Here is a 20,436-nt window from a genome sequence, read left to right as displayed (position 1 = left end):
TATATACGATACCTCCTTTCTTTTTAGTACTGAGTAACACTGTCTGAATGTACCAGTTTATCCGTTTACTTACTGAAGGCCATCTGAGTTGTGCCCAAGTTTTGGCTATTATAAATAAAGCCATAAAGCTATAAAAATATCCATGTGCACTCTTTTGTGTGGGCATAAGTTTTCAACTCTAGGTAAACACCAAGGAGGGCAGTTCCTGGAGTGTATGGTAAGAGTATGTTTAGTTTTGTATGAAGCTGGCACGCTGTCTTCCAAAGCGGCTGTGTATTTTGCGTTCCCCCAAGCAATGAGTAAGAATGCCTGTAGCTCTACGTACTCACCTGCGGTTGCTGCTGTCAGTTTTCCAAATCTTGGTCATTCTGATAGACGTTTAGTGATTTCTTGTTTTAATTTGCATCTCCCTGATGTCGCGTAATGTGCAGCATTTTCATTTAACTATCTGCCATCCATATTTCTTCTTTGGTGAGTTATTAAAATCTTTGGCCCATTTTTTTAATCCGACCACTTGTTTTCTTTTGTTGAGTTTTAAGAGTTCTTCATGTATTTTGGCTAACATTCTTTATCATGGGTCTTTTACAAGTATTTTCTTCCAGTCTATGACTTGCTTTCTCATTCTCTTCACACTGTCTTTCACAGAGAGAAGTTTTTAATTGTAATGAAGTCCAGTTTATCAGTGATTTCTTTCATGGATTGTGCCTTTGGTGTTGTATCTAGAAACCTGTCATCATACCCAAGGTCATTTAGATTTTCTACTATATTATCTGATAGGAGTTTTGTATTTTGTGATTTACATTTAGGTCTGTGATTCATTTTGAATTATTTTTTTGTGGAGGATGTAAGGTCTTTGTCTACATGTATTTGTTTGCATCTGCATGTCCAGTTAGTCCAGCAATACTTGTTGAAATGACTGTTTGCTCCATTTTATTGCCTCTGCTTCTCAGTCAGGGATCTGTTGACTGTATTTCTGTGATCTGTTTCTGGAATCTATTGTATTTCATTGATCTATTTATTTGCTATTTTGCACACTATCTTGATTACTGGGATTGCTTTGCATCTATAGGTCAAGTTGGTAAGTACTGACATCTTGACAATATTGAATCTTCTTACCCTCATTGGAGTATCTGTCTATTTATTTAGTTCTTCTTTGATCTTGTTCATCAGAGTTTTGTAGTTTTCCTCATATAGATCTTATACATATTTTCTTAGATTTATATCAACTTTATTTTGGGGGGGTACTAATATAAATGATTAGCTTATATTATGACATGAGTTTGAACAAGCTCCGGGAGTTGGTGATGGACAGGGAAGCCTGGCTTGCTGCAGTCCATGGGGTCACAGAGTCAGACACGACTGAGCGACTGAACTGAACAGGATATAAATGATTATTGTCCGACTCTTTGGGATCCCATGTACTGTAGCCCACCAGGCTCCTCAGTCCACGGAATTTTCCAGGCAGGAATACTGGAGTGGGTTGCCATTTCCTTGTCCAGGGATCAAACCCAGATCTCCTGTGTCTGCTGCATTGTTAGGTGGATTCTTTACCACTGCGCTGCCTGGAAAGCCCAATGTAAATGATATTGTGTTTTTAATTTCAAGTTTTACTTATTAATTGCTTGCATATAGAAAAGAGATTGACTTTTTATTTGAACCTTGTATCCTCCTTGTTATAATTGTTTATTAATTCCAGGAGGTTTTTTTGTCCATTTTAAAATATTTTCTACATAAATGATTATGTCACCTTTGACTAAAGCATGTATTATTTCTTCCCAGTCTGTTTATTATTTATTTCCTTTTCCTTGTTTTATTGCATAAGCTTTACTATTTTTTTTTTTTTAAGGGGAAAGCAAGTTTATTTAGAGAGATACACATCCTATAGGTAGAAGGTAGTCTTTCCCAGAAGGTGAGAATGGCCCATTACCCTTCTTTATCCTGTTTTCTATGAGATCTGTCTCTTAAAATTTTCTCTATTTTGTTTGTTTTTCAGCTCACCAAAGCTCATCGACAAGGTCACATGGTGAAAGTAGATTGGCTGGACAGATTGACATTTAGAGAAATAGAAATGATAAATGAGGTGGGTTGTATCCCTCTTTTATCTTTCAAAATTTTTTGTCCAGAATTTTAAATGAAAAATTGTTTTTAAAAATTATTTATTGTCATGTATCTTTCCTATGTGAGATATTGAGGGTAACTTCTAGTTGTGAGTTCTATGCTAATAAGAGGAAAACTTGAGTTATCTACCTTTCTTATATTTTAGTGTTCTTCTGAACCCTGAAATAAGTAGTAGATATCTCTGATTCAGATGGTAAAGAATCCTTCTACAGTGCAGGAGACCTGGGTTCAGTGCCTGGGTTGGGGACATCTCTTGGAGAGAGTAATGGATCCCTACTTCAATATTCTTGCCTGCAGAATTCCATGGACAGGAGCCTAGTGGGCCACAGTCAATGGGGTCGCAAAGAGTTGGATACAACTAAGTGACTAACACTTCCCTTTGACTACTTTGCATCATAAATATCATATAAGTGAAGCCCATGTTAAGTTTGATACTTCACTTGTAGATTCTCTCTTTCTCCATATGGCAGTTTATGTTCAAGTTGGATATGTCTGTCAACATAATATCAACACAACATCTTTACTTCAGTTACCTTAAGTCATCATTAGCAGTTCCTCCCCCCAGTTAAGATGCTCCTTCTCTTAGGCAGTACATGTAGGACTGTGCACACTTAATGAAGTTACATGGTTCAGATAATTTGTGTACTTCCTGATCTTGTGTACTGGTCCTGAATTGGCTTAATTAAGACATGACTTTAGTGAAACTCTTTACAAAATTAGAACAACAAAATTTTCTGTTCATTAGCACTGATATACTAGTTGTTGGGCCTAGAGATCAGAAATAGCAATTGTATATTAATCACATTACGAGAGAGGGATAACAATTTTGTGATATATGTAGCTAATAGTGATCAGCATATGGCACAACTGACTTAATTTTTGTTCTCTGAACACTTTTTAGCAGGAGGAAGAGAGAAATTGGTCATTTTATAGTGAACACTTAGAAAAATTGAATTTTAGCATTGTGCATTTTTAAAAAACGAATTAGTAGTGTCTAACAACAGTTATATTTAGTATGAACACTGGGTATCTTTTCTAAACTTATTCATAATATATTCTCATATACTGAAACTGGAAAAAAAATTTACTGTTTTGAATTTTTATAGTTGTCACATTCCAAAAACAGTTTAATCGAAATGCTTCTATTCATCACTTACTTACCCCTGGGTTTAGAAAATGTAACATTAGCGCATACTTTGCCCAGCCTTTTTCTCACTCTGTCCACACTCTTTAAAAGATAAGAGGCTAACAGGCCATTACCATTATCATAATGGGCTTATAATATGCTTCATAAAGCTGAACAGTTTTAAGTGACCTTCTTAGATCCTTGTGATTATATAACTATAGATTTAAAGCCATTTTTCAAACTGATTGGGGTAGAACTAACCACCCTTTAAGTTTCTTTTTTTTACTTCATTATTAACATAATATTTGCTTTCTAAAGGGAATACAGTTATACACACAGCCAACATTTTAAATGTTGGGGAAGAATAACTGTTCCCCAGTGTATTTAAAGTGTATTGATAAAAATTTACAAATGATTACAAGTTATTTTAAGACCATTTATAAATTGTCAAAAACTTGTAAATGTTTTATCTGTTAAGCTCAAATGACCTCTGTCCTTAGTTACATACTTTGTTTTACCTTTGTTTTTGTTATATTAACTTTTATATTTGGATTAGTCCATAGGGTTTAAGAGTGAAATGTTCTTTGCTTAAAAGTTTTAGAAATACAAAAATCTTATGTTTTTTTGAGATAAAATAATTTTCCTGCAAATATATACTAAATACCTTTACAGTGTTATGTAATAAAATTCATACTACTGAAGAAACCAAAAATTTCATTAAGTTTGATGAAGGAGTTACAAATGAGTAGTAGGCACTTCTGGATAAGGCAGTAGTGAAATAGTAGTAGTATATAAAAAATAGTACATTTATAATAATGACATAAACATTTGTTACATTTTAACTTGTATTTGATGGATTCCATGTACTACTGAATTGGGAATAAGATACAAACTGGTGTTAAAGAAAATCATTTTTCATAATTTTTTTCTTTTTTAGAGTGAAAAACGAAGTTCTAATTTCATGTACTTGATGGTTGAGTTTCGATGTGTCAAGTGTGATGATAAGGAATATGGTATTGTTTATTATGAAAAGGTATTTTCCTTGGAACTGTTTATGGTCTCTAAGGTAGAGGGGAGGGGAAACATTACAAAAAATTACTATTGTTCCTGCTGGGATGAATTATTTGGCTACAGGATGGCAGTAGACAGCTGTCAGCAGCAGCTGTTTATATATATACAAATCAAATCATTTAGCTAGAACAAGATTACAAAAGCTGATCATTCATGTAATGCATTTCTGGGTTACAGAATTCAATAAATATGCAAGAGATTAAAAACTTTTTGATTATTTGTTCTCTAAACTGGCAAGTAGGACATTAAAGCAATAGCTTCATTAACAATTAGTATCCACTTGAAAAGTAAAAAGAGGGTATCATATTTTTTATCTGTTAGGCTATTGAATGTTAAGGGTATGTTTGTATATAAGTATGTATATAATGTGTTGAAACTGTATATGTGACCCTAAACATAAGTATGCTTATAAAGATCTTTTAAATGTTCATTTATTTATAAAGTACATGCAAAATTAAGAAAACCATGTTATCAGTAGTCTGAGTGGTAAAAGTATGCAGTTATGAATTTGCTCTGGTTTGTTCATTACCAAAAGAAAGTGGTTGTGTGTTTGATATCTAGCTACTTGAAAAATATCTGTGCTTTAAATGCTTATTGGTGGGTCTTCATTTCAGTACTACAGAAATAATAGTATGTGGAGTTCAAAAGCACATAAACTAGACATCTTCTGTTATTGTGAAAGTACTGAGACAAGTGCTTATGAGGATGGTGTAAGTCAGAATCAGTGTAAGTGAGGACAGACTTTTGATACATGACAGAATAATATTTCTTCCATCATAGAGCTAAGTTGTTCGTAAGAAGTAGTGCTTTGAAATTGCATTTACATGTTAGTGTTATTTGTTAAAGTTGCCAACAAGTGATTTTTTTTTAAATACATGGTTTATAGCTGTTAAATTACTATTTGAAAGATGTTTTCATAATGAAGGTTTAAGATTTGCATAGTTAGTTTGTGATCATATTTCTGGTACTTTGCAAGGTTATATATATATATATATTTTTTTTTTCCCCTTTATCTTTTACCCCTTCCTTTAGAAAAAAGGTTAGAAAAAGTTAACTTGTTTCAGCTTTTTATTTTATAAATTATATTCTCTGGGGGAAGGAAAAAAGATAGGAAGTTAAACTATTTAACACTGTTTATTCATTAGAAAAACTGTTAAAAAGAAAGGGTAATGTATGTGAGTGAAATTGTTTTGTTACCAATACATTTTAATAAAATCACGTTTTTAATTTTTAATATATGTAATTTCATTAAAAGCAATATTTCCCACCCATATGGAGTTTATATTGCAAAAGCATGCTAATGGTGATGGTATTTTCAAACACTGGAGATGTGAAGGATCTTTTGAAAGATAGCTTTGATAATAGATGAAATAATAACAGAATAGAAATTAGAAGAATTTCAAGTTTTTTGAAAAGGTTCTTGACCCCTTTCTAACTGCTTCTTGAAAATTGCCCATAAATTAATGCCTGTATACTTTTCCTGTCATATTTCCACTTAATGTAAAGATTGCTGGGCCAGTGCATTGACTCTAATGGAAATAGACTTTCTTGTCACCTGTCTTCTGTGACAGATAGCCTTAGTGAAGATTACTTGTCACAGTTGGGTTGATAAATGTGTTTTTTGGTGTTGTGACTGAGAACCAGCCTGTTAAACAGCAGCTGTGGGAATTTGTGGTTTTCTCTAAGACTCAATTACTGAACCTAAAGTCAAGTCACAATACTCCCCCTCTTTCAGTCTCCCCTGATTTTGTTACACATATGTAAAATTGAAAATGTACTAGCATTTGGAAGTTGACAGAAAAATTTGATGCTAGGTATACAATTGTGAGGAAATGAGTTTCAACCTAAATTAGTTTACCCTTTTCCGGGATGTATGCAGTGACATTTATTAGGCCAAATTACCTTTCTTCCCTTAATTGGGTAAAAATAAAAGCCAGAGTTCTTCAAAAATGATAATGCCAACAAAATAAGACAGTTTTATTTCATAAGAATTGATTCTTGTTATTATAGCTTGCATGATGTTGAGTAAGTGTCCTCTGAGAAGCAATGCTGCTGAGTTTCTAGTTGGGTATAACTTTGAGTAATGTTGACCCACATGTAAAATTCTACTTTTCTGAGTGGAACTTAATTGTGGTAATTTGAAAAATTACCAAAATCTGCTAAGTGATTTTTGCAAATAATGTGACACATCCATTGTGCCATATTTTAATTATACTCTTTGATTTTTTTGTTGTGAGTTTTAAAATTAGGACATATTATTTTGACTCAGTCATTATAAACAAAGTTTAAAACAAAATCCTGACAAAGATAGTCTACTAATTTTCCAGACATTATATCTCTAATAACTATATAATACAGGTTTTTTTATTGTTAAATTTTATTTTCTCAAAATATTTCATCAGCAACAGAAGGTAACAAATGGATATGTATGTATAGCAAATGGATTTAAAATATAGCTGAAAGATGATAATTTTTTAAAGGGAGGAATGATGTTATTTAAAATTTAAAATACATTAGAGTACACATGCTCATGTATTGTCTCTTGCCATTTGGTTAAATATATATATGTATGTATTTTTTTGAACTTGTTGCATTGTGATCCAGGATGGTGATGAGTCATCTCCAATTTTAACAAGCTTTGAGATAGTGAAAGTTCCTGACCCTCAAATGTCTATGGTGAGTCACTGTCAAATTTCTAATGAAAGTTCTTTTCTCCAGACTGATTATGACTTATATCCACCTCATACACTTTGTAAAAAGTGTATCTGTAACTTCATTGGTTATTAAAAGTGAATAATAAATTCACTTCAGCCGTATGGAATCAGATTCAAATGGAATATTTATAAGAAATACTACCTTATCATAAGGCTTGGATAATGCAGTGTTGGTAAACCATTTTATTTTAATTATTGAAAGAGCTGTAGAATGCGATCTTGAAATAAGATTTGGAGAAACAAGTATTTGAAAGATTGTCCTCATAATAGAAGGGGAATTTATTTATACCAGAAGGTAACAGTAAGATCAGTGGTTAAAAATTTTAGGGAGACTGATTTTAGTGAAAAATAGGGAAGTTACCTGAATTGTGCAGTTTGGATTATGGTTTCTTAGATGATTTTGAGATACCTGCTTATGACTTGAGATGACAGCTCTCTCAGGAATAAGAAAGAGGAAGAATTCTTACTTTGTAGCAGATGTTTAATTTGATGACTTCAGATTTAGAAAGTTCCAGAAAAAAATCCTTTTTGACAGCATCATATGAACTGTGATATTCACACTTAGAATTCATTTATGTCACTCTGAACTATTTTATTCTTATTTTACACATTTCTAATTAGATTAATTACCTTCCTAATCAGAACAAAGTAGATTGAAAGTAGTACATTGGAAGATGGAAACATGATGATTAGGGTAAATACAGGTCATTAGAGCAGGAAGTAATGGCTGAGGGCCTAACTTCAAAGGAAGAAATAGGGGGGAAAAGGGAATAAAAATTTGGAAGAAAAAGATCACTTGGGAATTGTAGAAACAAACATCTAAGTACTTCTCCTGTTCCCAAGCCTGGCATAATAAAATAGAGTTCAGTTTAGTTCAGTTCAGTCATTCAGTAGCTTCCGACTCTTTGCAACCCCATGAACCGCAGCACGCCAGGCCTCCCTGTACATCACCAACTCCTGGAGTTCACCTAAACCCATGTCCATCGAGTTGGTGATGCCATCCAACCATCTCATCCTCTGTCGTCCCCTTCTCCTCCTGCCCTCAATCTTTCCCAGCATCAGGGTCTTCTCAAATGATTCAGCTCTTCTCATCAGGTGGCCAAAGTATTGGAGTTTCAACTTCATCTGTCCCACCAATGAACACCCAGGACTGATTTCCTTTAGGATGAACTGGTTGGATCTCCTTGCAGTCCAAGGGACTCTCAAGAGTCTTCTCCAACACCACAGTTCAAAAGCATCAATTCTTCGGTGCTCAGTTTTCTTTATAGTCCAACTCTCACATCCATACATGACCACTGGAAAAACCATAGCCTTGACTAGACAGACCTTTGTTGACAAAGTAATGTCTCTGCTTTTAAATATGCTATCTAGGTTGGTCATAACTTTCCTTCCAAGGAGTAAGTGTCTTTTAATTTCATGTCTGCAGTCACCATCTGCAGTGATTTTGGAGCCCAGAAAAATAAAGTCAGCCACTGTTTCAATAGATCTAAAATGGATACTGAGTTTTCATTGTAAGATCAAATTGTCTTTTACATTGTGGATATAGGAAACACATTAAGAGTTACCTTCAAAATGGATGAGTGTATACAAATTTTTTCATATTGGAACCATATTACTTTCATGTAGCTTGTACCAAAATGTCAGGTAAATGAGAGGTCTGTTTATTTAGTGTGTTTTTTTCTAAATAAAATGCTCATCAACAATTACAGGTTAATTAAAAAAATCAAAGATGTTAGACCTCTATTAAATTTTTTTAGTTTTAAATGCAATTGAGAAAGGACAAACGATATTTTTAAAAAAACAAGCTACCCTTATCTGCTGTGTTAAAAAAATTTAATTTGTAGCCATTAGTATGAACTAAATAGAGGAATATAGCAAACATTGAGTACCACCAAGCTGGTTTATCCCTGTATCAGACAATAAAACAGACTGTGTAAGTGTGATACTAGCACATGTACATATACACATAGACTGATAAAACTGTCTAAAAATCCCAGAAATAAGTCCAAGTACATAAGGAAATTGATAAAGGTGACTTTTCATCACTGGAGCATAGTTCTGGGGAAGAGCTATTTAGAAAAAGATAAAATTACCGTACCATACATTACCTCACACCATACATAAGGAAAAACTCCAAATGAATCAGGGATTTAAATATTATAAAATGGATCCTAACTGGATCCTAACTATTCATTGGAAGGACTGATGTTGAAGCTGAAACTCCAACACTTTGGCCACCTCATGTGAAGAGTTGACTCATTTGAAAAGACCCTGATTCTGGGAAAGGTTGAGGGCAGGAGGAGAAGGGGATGACAGAGGATGAGAGGATTTGATGACATCACCGAGTCAATGGACATGGGTTTGGGTGGATTCCAGGAGTTGGTGATGGACAGGGAGGCCTGGAATGCCACGCACGGTTCATGGGGTCGCAAAGAGTTGGACACAACTGAGCAACTGAACTGAACTGGTACTTTACTGTCAGTGTAGGTGAGGACTTCTAAAGCTGAGCCAAAATCCAGAGGCAACAAAAGAAATGATTGGCAAATTCGACTATGTTAAAAAAAAGTTTGCATGGCAAAAACACCATAACAAAGTCAAAAGACAGTTGACAAACTGGGAGAAACTATTTGTGACATACATCACAAAGGGCTGCGTATCTAGTATGTCAAAAACTCTTTAATACTGAAGAGTAAAGGACCAAAAATCCAATTGCAAATTAGGAAAAATACATGAACAGGCAATTCATACATGTAAAAATGAATAAAATAAGGTCTCTTTAAGCAACAATAGTGTGTTCAAATCTTATTATGATTTTGGCCGTAGATAATATAGTCAAGCGTTTTGGTCATTGTCACTGTGCTTAGTTATTACTGGCAGTTTAAGGTGATAGTATGATTATATCACAAAGTTACTAGTTACTCCTAGGAAAAGGGAGCTTTAGTCTGGGTTGCCAAGGGAGATTTTTGGAGTGAAGGTGACAGTTGGTTGGCTAGACTAAAACCTTGAATACAATGAGGAGTTAAAACAAGGACCTAGGATGGATGGCATGCGCATGTGGACCAGTACCTGGTGACGCATACGCAAGCTTGCTTAGCTTTCCCTGTCACCACAAGATACAGAGGAGACTACAGTTGTAACAAGAAGAAAATAGTCAGTATTATGAACTGGTCTTAAGTAACTGTTTGCTTTTTCTGAGTGACTATTGAAACTGATTATTGGTGAAATTTACATTGTTGGTTAATGTTTTTAAATAATTTATAGGAGAATTTAGTTGAGAGCAAACATCACAAACTTGCCCGGAGTTTAAGAAGTGGACCTTCTGACCACGATCTCAAACCTAATGCTGCCACAAGAGATCAGCTAAATGTAAGAGCATTTAAAAAATATTAATATCAAAATAATTGAGTGGGTATTTTGATTGAACCTCATGTGATAGCACATCACTTAAAAGTGATTCAGATGCAGGTTAATGAATCCTATGTAGTTTCAACAGCTTAACATTTCTGTCATTCTGTATCATTTTGGGGCTTTCAGGAACTATATTAGCCCTAGAGACAGAGCTACAAATAGTATGTCTTCTTAATATAGTATTCTTAGAAACTGGCCCTAAGATACATTGTCTAAGAGAGGTCTCCTGTTGGCTTAACAAGAGAAAGTGAAGTGAAAGTGAAAGTTGCTCAGTGGAGTAAACTCTCTGTGACCCCATGGACTGTGGAATTCTCCAGACCAGAATACTGAAATGGGTAGCCTTTCCCTTCTCCAGGGTATCTTCCCAACCCAAGGATTGAACCCAGGTCTGCCCACATTGTGGGTGGATTCTTTACCAGCTGAGCCTCAAGGGAAGCCCAGGAATACTAGAGTGGGTAACCTATTCCTTCTCTAGCAGATCTTCCTCACTCAGGAATCAAACCGGGGTCTCCTGCATTGCAGGCAGATTCTTCACCAACTGAGCTATCAAGGGAACCCATTAACAAGAGAAAAGTTTATTGTGGTTTTTTGTTTTGAGTTTTTTTTCCTTTTCTTGTGTGTGTGTTAGTGGGGGCTTTTTCCTCCCTCATTTTTATTTTTTTATTTTTTTTAACTTTTTATACAAATTTAAGGGTTACTTTCCATTTATAGTTATTACAAATCGTTCTCTCTGTTCCCATGCTGTACAGTATGTCCTTGAGCCTATCTTGCAGGCAGTAGTTTGGTGGGGTGAAACTTTCGTTATTTGGGTTTGTTGTGTTTTTCACAGAAGTAAGTTAGCTCTGTAACAACATACTCTTTTATGTGAGGCTTAACTTTTATTTATCTTTTTCTCCCTTCACACTCTTAACAATGTCCTTTTTGAACTGATAGGTACAGCAGATTTATGTCTTACTTAGCTTCATGTACATTTTCCTTTTTTCTGTAGTAATTATAGATATATTTAAATGAATGGAAAATTTTAAATGAAATGGAAATAGATAGCAGGCTTTTTTTTTTTTTTTTAATTTGACTAAGTGGTTCTTTTTTTCTTTGTTTTAGATTATTGTGAGTTATCCACCAACCAAGCAACTTACATATGAAGAACAAGATCTTGTATGGAAGTTTAGATATTATCTTACTAATCAAGAAAAAGTGAGTTTCTTGAATATTTTCATATATCAAATTTATCTATAAACTTTGTTGCTAATGAGCAAAACTGTCACAGAAATACAGACTAATTGTCAAATTTTTTATTAAAATGTTTCTAGAGCAATATATGTTGCTCCATTTCTTAAAAATTATGAAACTATACACACAAAGACACATGTACCTCTTTGTTGATGTGTGGACAGTGTCTAAATGGGTTAAGTCAGAGAGATTTGGGTTCAGTTTCCAGCACTGCAGCTTACTCTTTCTGGGTAAGGTGAAGCAGATTTCTTTGGGAGCTTTGTTTCCTAATTTTACTAATTATGATAGCCCTTCTTTACAGGTGAGATAATACACATGAATAACCCAGTTGAGTCCTTAGTGCATAGTAGGTGCAGAGTTAAATGTTGACTCACTTCTGTCTTCTCTCTTTTCATAGAAGTAAATTAGTTCTGTGAAAACATACTTTTTTATATGAGGCTTAACTTTTGCCTCTTTGGGCCTGGGTGGCTGGCAAAGAGCTGTAGAATTCTGGAGATGTGGCTAGTGAGAGAGTATGAGAACTATAATCTGAAATGATGAATTGGTAGAATGGCATCGAGCGTGAGATGAGGGTAGAGAGGGTAGGTCAGAACTACACATTGCCTTCCATACTGAAGCTATGGAGTAAATGAAGTTTCCTTCTGGGCTCACTGAAATCATTCCTTTCATGTGCACCTCAGCTATCTGGGGCCAGTATCCAATGAGAGAGAGAACTGTGATGAAGTAGTCAGTACTAGGGGGCCTTCCCAGGTGGCACTAGTGACAAAGAACCCCGCCTGCCAATGCAGGAGACATAAGAGATGCGGGAAGATTTTCTGGAGGAGGGCATGACAATCTACTCCAGTATTCTTACTTGGAGAATCCCCTGGGCAGAGGAGCCTGGCGGGGCTACAGTTCATAGGATTGCAAAGAGTCTGACACGACTGAAGCGACTTAGCACACACAGTCAGTACTCGACTGGAGTAGAGAGACTTAGTTTTGAGGCTTATGGTTTATTGCTGTTTATTGTCATGAAGAAGCTTTTTGACTACTTTAGCTTCCTCACATTTAATATGAGTTGATTCAGTTATAGTGAACTTTAAGTCTCTTCTAGTTTATGTTGTGTTGTGGGCTTAGTCGCTCAGTCCTGTGTGAATCTTTGTGACCCCATGTTCTGTAACCCTCCAGGCTCCTCTGTCCATGGGATTCTTCAGGCCAGAATACTTGAGTGGGTAGCCATTTCCTCCTCCAGGGGATCTGTGTGACCCAGGGATTGAACCTGCGTCTCCTGCACTGTAGGTAGATTCTTTACCACTGAGCCATCAGAGATTTGTCTTGCTTCTTCCATGGGAGCCTTGAGGAACAGCTATAAATACAGGTGTAGCTTTGCTAGGTGGTCCGCTCACCTCTTGCTGTGTGGCCTGGTTCCTTATAGGCCACAGACTGGTACCAGTCCATGGCCTGGGGATTGGATAAAAATCCAGATAGAGCTCATTTTAACTCTTCAGCTTTATCTTTTCTATCTTTTATTGATGCCTTGAGAAATTCTTTGTGGATGAACCATACTCATTCTCTTTTACATCTATAATAAGAATGAGAGAGGAATTTTAAGTTTGCTGTAGCTTTTGAGTGTTATTCTTTTTATCCCTGCAAGAAAAGGAAAGAATCATCAACAGAAGCACAGATTTGTGATTTTTGTGTTTTTTAAAAAAAATTGAGTTAGTATCATAATACTCTACTAAATGAAGAATAACTTTATTCACAGAAATTGCATCTTGAATGCAATTTTTTGCCTAAAAATAAACAGCAAGATATTGAATTAAACCTGTTAGAATATATAGGTTCAAGAATCACAAATTTGCAAAGCAGAACTCCCTTAGATAGAAAAACTTCCAAGGAAAATTGTTTAAACAAGTTGTCACTTCCCCCTGAAATTCAGTTACCACTAGGTATGTGCAAAAGAAATAAAATGCTTACATAATATAAAGTATGTGACAGATTTCATTTAACTAGTTGATTTCAAGTGTTTAAAAGGTAGGTGATGAAACTTCAATTCGCAGGACATATTATAGAGTTCTTATGATCACTAGAGTAAGGTGAATGCTATTTTTTACTATTTGGAAGCACTTTTCAGAAAATCGAATATATATTGTTCTTGAAATGACCAAAGGAATTATTCACATAGCCACATTTGTATCTTTGTAATAATTTAAAATGGGTTTTGTAGAAAATAAATGCTTCTCTACCACTGTCCCTTAATTTATTTATAAAAGAAATTCGCTCAATGCCAGTTTCTCAGGAACTGTGATTTAGGTTATTTGACATTTGAGCCCTAAGGCTGAAAAAGATTTCTAGCGAGAAAGCAGTGCTCAGGAAACAAGTTAGTGGAAATTGGTTCTTACAAAGTTATATTTCTTATTTATTTTTTAATTAAATTTGTTCTTTCCACCTATTTTTTCCTAAATGACCTGCCTTAAGTATTTCAGATAAAAGCCCTCTAGTCTAGACTTAATGTTGCACCTGAAAAGTTCACAGTAATAAGTTTGTCCAATAAAATCAGTTAAATTTATGAAGTATTTTTATTTTTTTTTTTATGAAGTATTTTTAAATTTATGGTCCGTAGCATGTACAAAGTGACTCGTTTTTGTGGAACCAAAAGTGTGAATATTATAACTTTCTGAATTCAGCTTTTAACATGGTAAATGTCCTTTCTTCTTGTGGAAATGTTAAAGATAACCATCATATTACTATCTTTCTACTATGCTTAGGGAACAAAACAGTAGGAATAGTCATATGGTGAAGGTGATGGTGATGCAGACAGACTGTGCTTACGAGGCTGCTTTTGAGACAGTGACATCAGGACAGTAGTCCTACTTGTGTCTCCTGGCAAGATGCTGATGGCATACCATGGCATAAATGAACTCAGTTCAGCACACAATTGGTATCAGCTCTTGGCCTAGTGTTATTTAAGGCTCTGGGCTTTGAGATACTATGTCACTATAAATTTCATATAGATTAAAATTGTTTGGGTGTGCCTGCTAAATCTCTTCAGTTATATCCGATTCTTTGCAACCCTATGGACTGAAGCCCACCAGGCTTCTCTGTCTGTGGGATTCTCTAGGCAAGAATACTGGAGTGGACTGCCATGCCCTTCTCCAGGGGATCTGCCTGGCCCAGATTGTCTGGGGGAAAAGATAATTATAGATAACCTAAATGGAGAAGTATAGGATAGTAACTGATAAAGGGTCATTGTCCCATTAGTTAGTAGTTAGGTAATTACTAGAATAGTGATGTGAAGGAGAACAAGATTAATGTGCTGTGATATGAGGGAGGTTTTACAGAAATAAGATTGGTCCTAAAGTTTGAACAAACTTTAGTGGTCATTCTTATTTGATGATCATTTTTCATGGGAAAGAAAACCATGAGTAAGGCAGAGTGTTAGGTTTGGGAGATAGAAATGTTTGTATGAAATGTTCTTTAAATAGAAAAGATGGAGTCAGACTGTAATGAGCCTTGAATTCTATGATTCAAAGTTGAGTGTCACTCGCAAAAGGAAACCCGTAAAGCCAAGAATGTATCTTAACAAGTGATGTTTTAAGGAAGGTGAACCAGGTAGATTGGAGCAGAGCTGACAGTGAAGAAAGAGACCTAATTAGGAGGTTCATATATGGATTTTGAGAGCTGTATTGGAGGGCAGAGGAAGGAGAGGAAAATATATAAAATTACTTGGAGGTAATTGCCAAAAATTAGTCCTGGGCACCTGAAATAAAGAAATATGGCAAGTGAAATGATCAGGATAAGGAGATATATTGGTTTTGAATTTTTTGAATTTATAATATTAAAATAGCTGTGATATGGTGATACAATAAGAAATAATATATTTGGTCTTCATCTCTGGTTACTAACACAGAGTTTCTAAAACCCTAGGAATTTCTTGAGTGGTAGGTATGAGAAGAGCATCTTTTGTTTTTCAAGATAAGCCCTTTTCAACTATACCTGTATTTATGCTAATGAGGTGACTCTTGGAGATGGGGGGCTCATCACCAAAAGAGCTGCAGTTTTGATTAGAGGGTTGGAACTTTCAGTTCTACCTTTGACCTCTAGAGGTGGAGCAGGGATAGGGGATTGGATAAAGGCTGGGAATTGAGCTAGAACCCAAGAATAGTTAATGATTTAATTAGTTGTGCCTGTGTAATGGGATCTCTGAAAACCTGTAACAGTGGAGTTCATAGAGCTTCTGGGTTGGTGAGTGCATCGATATGCCAGGAGATTGCATCCCTAACTATGGGGACGGATGAAGCTCCTGTGCTTGGGACCCTTCCAGACCTCACCAAATGTGTTTCCTCACCTGGTTATTCATTTATATATTTTATAGTAAACCAGCAGTAATAAGTAAACTAGTACTCTCGGTTCTTTGAGTCATTATAGCAACTATTGAGCCTGAGGAAGGTCAGCCATGGGAACCCCCAGTATGTGTCCTTGTTGGACTGAAGTCTGGGTACCTGAGGACCCAGTGTTTGCTCTTAGCATCTGAGATGGGAAGCAGTCTTGCACTGAGTTCTGCACTGAGTATCAGAATTCAGTTAAGTTGCAGGATACTCAGTGTCTGCAGAGAATTAGGGTGTCAGAAATGTCTTGAGTAGAACAGGTTTTCCTGTTCTACATTTTGGAAATGTAGAAATTTCCAAAAATCGAGTTGGTAGAAGTTAATATTAGAAATATATATGATAAGTAGTGTTTGCAGCTCTGAAGTGTGATCATGATTCTAAAAGTAGGAGACAACAGTGAGGTGATTCTAAGATCAGAAAGGAGGTTAAGAAAATATTTATTGCTATTAATATAAAACGTGGTAATACATGTGATAATGTTAACATTTGACAGTAACATCAGAAGCATTTATCAACTATTTATTATATATATACTGTTTTAAACATCTGTATCATTAACTTATTTAATATTTATATAAACTTATGAGATAGAACACTTAAAAGTTAAATAATGTGCTCCATGTGACTCGGTAATTATTGATGGAGCTGGAAACTAAGATTTGAACCCAAACACCTTTCCTCTAAAACCTATACTCTACAGTTATCTGTGGAAGTCCTAGGTATAAAATTGCATTTGAGTCCTCTATCTTTGTTTTATATAGATCAATAAAGCATCTTTAAAGCACCTGAAATAAAGTATCATCATTACTATTTCTGACTTCAAATTCTTACACTCCTTTCTTTCTCATTCCTCTTCTTGTTTCCACCTTCATTCTATTATCTCCTTGTTTACCTTGGTCACATTTAGCATTATCAGGTTGTGAAATCTTTGTACAGTCCCTGGCAGCAGTATACTTTATAAATCTTACTAATAAATCTATAAATCTGAGAATCTGAGGGTTAGATTGTTTCAGTTACTAAATTGAGTACATCAGCTTGCTACAAGATTTGCTTATAGTAAGTACATACCAGTAAGACTGTGGATATACTGTGAAGTGGAAAAGCTTTCACTGTAGTTATTTAGGAAGTATTGCTTTATTTCCACATTCAATCTAGAAATACATTTAAGAAGTAAAAAATAAATGCATAGAATAAGGAGAGCCATCCATGTGCTTTTATGGAGAGAGAGCACTTAAATGATGTGCAGGAGGTACAGAAGAAATGGCTGGCTATCGTTGGGGAATGCAAACTCCAGTTTTAGACATTAGAATGCCCAGAAAAGCATTTGGTAGTTAGAAGAGAGTCATTTAAATGAAGAATGTAAAATTGAAGCAGCTACTGAGAGAAGAGCTGAAAGTTGCTGAAAACTTGCTGGAAAAGTTGATATTTTGACAAGTTGGCTTTAAAGAAGATGACACTACTGTTTTTACAAAGAGCATAAGAAAGGAAGCAACTCCTTATAGATAGGAGTTAGACCGTCCTGTATAAAATAGGTTAGCTTGTTTGAAGCATAGAGGGTCAGTGAGAGTTATTGAGAATTAAAGGTTTGGATTATGGTAAGGGGTATCAAGGAATGTTTTGAAAAAGAAGTCAAGGTTTTAAAAGAAAATGACTTCACTGTCTATAAATACAGTGAGTAAGTTGCAAATTAATCACTGAAATTACTTAGGTAAATATTGAGTCTCTTTTTGGCAGAGATATTATATGGTAAATTTGTGCTGATAATTGGAGGTTGTGCTAATAAATCACTTACAATTTGAATATCTGACAGATCATGAAATGATTAGAAGAGAAACTCTTAGCCTGAAGGCTGTGCCAAACTCTAGATGTGTGGTATAGTGAGAGTCAGTCTGAGGGAAACAGTGGGAAATACTGCCAGGAAATAATCAAAGAGAGTTAGGAATGGATTTGAGACAGGAAGAAAGGAGGCAGGGCATAACCATTAAAAGAATGAAGCAGCCATTAAGAACAGGATCCACAAAAACTGATTGGAACCTAAATAGGCCCAAAGTGGCAGAAAATATGACTTCCAGGAGACCTTGAGCCTCATTTGCACTCACTGTAATACATTAGCTAAATAACACACCCTCTGGTGCCATGACAGTTCCCGAGGCCAACCGTGAAGTGAAGTGAAGTGAAGTGGGAGTGGGAGTGGGAGTTGTTGGAGTTGGAGTTGGAGGAGTTGGAGTTGGAGTTGTTGGAGTTGGAGGAATTGGAGGAGTTGAGTTGGAGTTGGAGGAGTTGGAGTTGGAGGAGTTAAAGTTGGAGTTGGAGTTGGAGTTGTTGGAGTTGGAGTTGGAGGAGTTAGAGTTGGAGTTGGAGGAGTTGGAGTTGTTGGAGTTGGAGTTGTTGGAGTTGGAGTTGTTGGAGTTGGAGTTGTTGGAGTTGGAGTTAGAGGAGTTGGAGTTGGAGTTGTTGGAGTTGGAGTTGGAGGAGTTAGAGTTGGAGTTGGAGGAGTTGGAGTTGTTGGAGTTGGAGTTGTTGGAGTTGGAGTTGGAGTTGTTGGAGTTGGAGTTGTTGGAGTTGGAGTTAGAGGAGTTGGAGTTGGAATTGTTGGAGTTGGAGTTGGAGAAGTTGGAGTTGGAGGAGTTGGAGTTGAAGTTGGAGTTGAAGTTGAAGTGAATGAAGTCGCTCAGTCGTGTCCAATTCTTTGAGACCCCATGGACTGTAGCCTACAAGACTCCTCTGTCCATGGAATTTTCCAAGCAAGAGTACTGGAGTGGGTTGCCATTTCCTTCTCCAGGGGATCTTTCTGGCCCAGGGATCAAACCCTGGTCTCCTGCATTGCAGGCAGACACTTTACCATCTGAGCCACCAGGGAAGCCACCATAAAAGGCCACAAAGTCAGTGCTGGTCCAGTTCTGGAAATCTCTGCCCTTTCCTCAAAATAGTTGGAATCATCCTCCCTCTTGTTAGCCTGTGAAATTACCTAGCCCATAAAAACTAACCACCCCCGTATTTCAGGGTCACTTGTGCCTTCTGAGACAGCCCACATTCTGTCTATGGAGTGTGTATCTCTCTATGTAAATCTGCTTTCACTTTACTGTGGCTGGTTCTTGTGTGAAGCCAAGGACCTTCACTAGGCAGCCAGTCCCAGGGACTCATTTGAGACCCGGAAAATGACCCTCCACATGTGCCCCCCCTTTTTTTTTTGTACAACAGATTTAGGGGATACGTGTTGGTGGACTAATGGCTCCCAGGGGCTTGCTAATTAGGAGATAGTAGTTCCTTACTGGTAAGGAGAAACCATCTGGTAGCACATGCATGGGTTGAGAGTCAGTGGATTTGGATTCTAAGTCTAGCCTGTCCAATATTTTGAGATGATGGGCAAGCCACTTCACTCAGATTATATACAAATTTGAGCACTCCATAGTGCTTTTATCCCATAATTTAGTAAAGTCAAGAATAAGTTCAGTTCAGTTCAGTTTAGTTCGGTTGCTCAGTCGTGTCTGACTCTTTGCAACCCCATGGACTGCAGCACGCCAGGCGTCCCTGTCCATCACCAGCTCAAAGAGCTTGCTTAAACTCATGTCCATTGAGTCAGTGATGCCATCCAACCATCCCATCCTCTGTGTCCCCTTCTCCCACCTTCAATCTTTCCCAACATCAGGGTCTTTTTATTGGAACTTCAACTTCAGCATCATTCCTTCCAATGAATATTCAAGAGTGATTTCCTTTAGGATGGACTAGTTGGATCTCCTTGCAATCCAAGGGACTCTCAAGAGTCTTCTCCAGGACCACAGTTAAAGAGCATCAGATCTCGGTGCTCAGCTTTCTATATGGTCCAGCTCTCACATACGTACATGACTACTGGAAAAACCATAACTTTTACGAGACGGACCTTAGTTGGCAAAGTAATGTCTCCACTTTTTAATATGCTGTCTAGGTTTGTCATAGCTTTTCTTCCAAGGAGCAGGAGTCTTTTAATTTCATGGCTGCAGTCACCAACTGCAGTGATTTTGGAGCCCAAGAAAATAAAGTCTGTCACTGTTTCCATTGTTTCCTCTTCTATTTGCCATATACCCGATGCCATGATCTTCGTTTTTTGAATGTTGAGCTTTAAGCCAGCTTTTTCGCTCTCTTTCACTTTCATCAAGAGGCTCTTCAGTTCCTCTTCACTTTCTGCCATAAGGGTGGTGTTATCTGCATATCTGAGGTTATTGCTATTTCTCCTGGCAATCTTGATTCCAGCTTGTGCTTCATCCACCCCAGCATTTTGCCTGATGTACTCCACATATAAGTTAAATAACAATAAGTTAGGGAATGGGAATGAAGATTAATTTTATGTCATACTAATAAGTAATTGTGTTTTATTATTCAAGGGAACATTTTTTTTTTTAAACTTGGTTAGTTTACTAATGAA

The 20,436-nt window shown here is 36.2% G+C and overlaps 1 protein-coding gene across 1 annotated transcript in view; it reads left to right on the top strand.

The window, feature by feature from the left end:
• Positions 1-20,436, top strand: part of PIK3C3 (phosphatidylinositol 3-kinase catalytic subunit type 3) — a 157,415-nt gene that overhangs the window by 52,367 nt on the left and 84,612 nt on the right. The window contains exons 5-9 of the mRNA XM_043888981.1: positions 1,994-2,080; positions 4,182-4,277; positions 6,920-6,991; positions 10,291-10,395; positions 11,539-11,631. Coding sequence (XP_043744916.1) covers positions 1,994-2,080; positions 4,182-4,277; positions 6,920-6,991; positions 10,291-10,395; positions 11,539-11,631 — 453 coding nt within the window. The remainder of the gene's footprint in view (positions 1-1,993; positions 2,081-4,181; positions 4,278-6,919; positions 6,992-10,290; positions 10,396-11,538; positions 11,632-20,436) is intronic.

This window comes from Cervus elaphus, chromosome 27 (assembly GCF_910594005.1).
Source record: "Cervus elaphus chromosome 27, mCerEla1.1, whole genome shotgun sequence".
NCBI classification, from domain to species: domain Eukaryota; kingdom Metazoa; phylum Chordata; class Mammalia; order Artiodactyla; family Cervidae; genus Cervus; species Cervus elaphus.
This window is presented reverse-complemented; position numbering and strand designations above follow the sequence as displayed.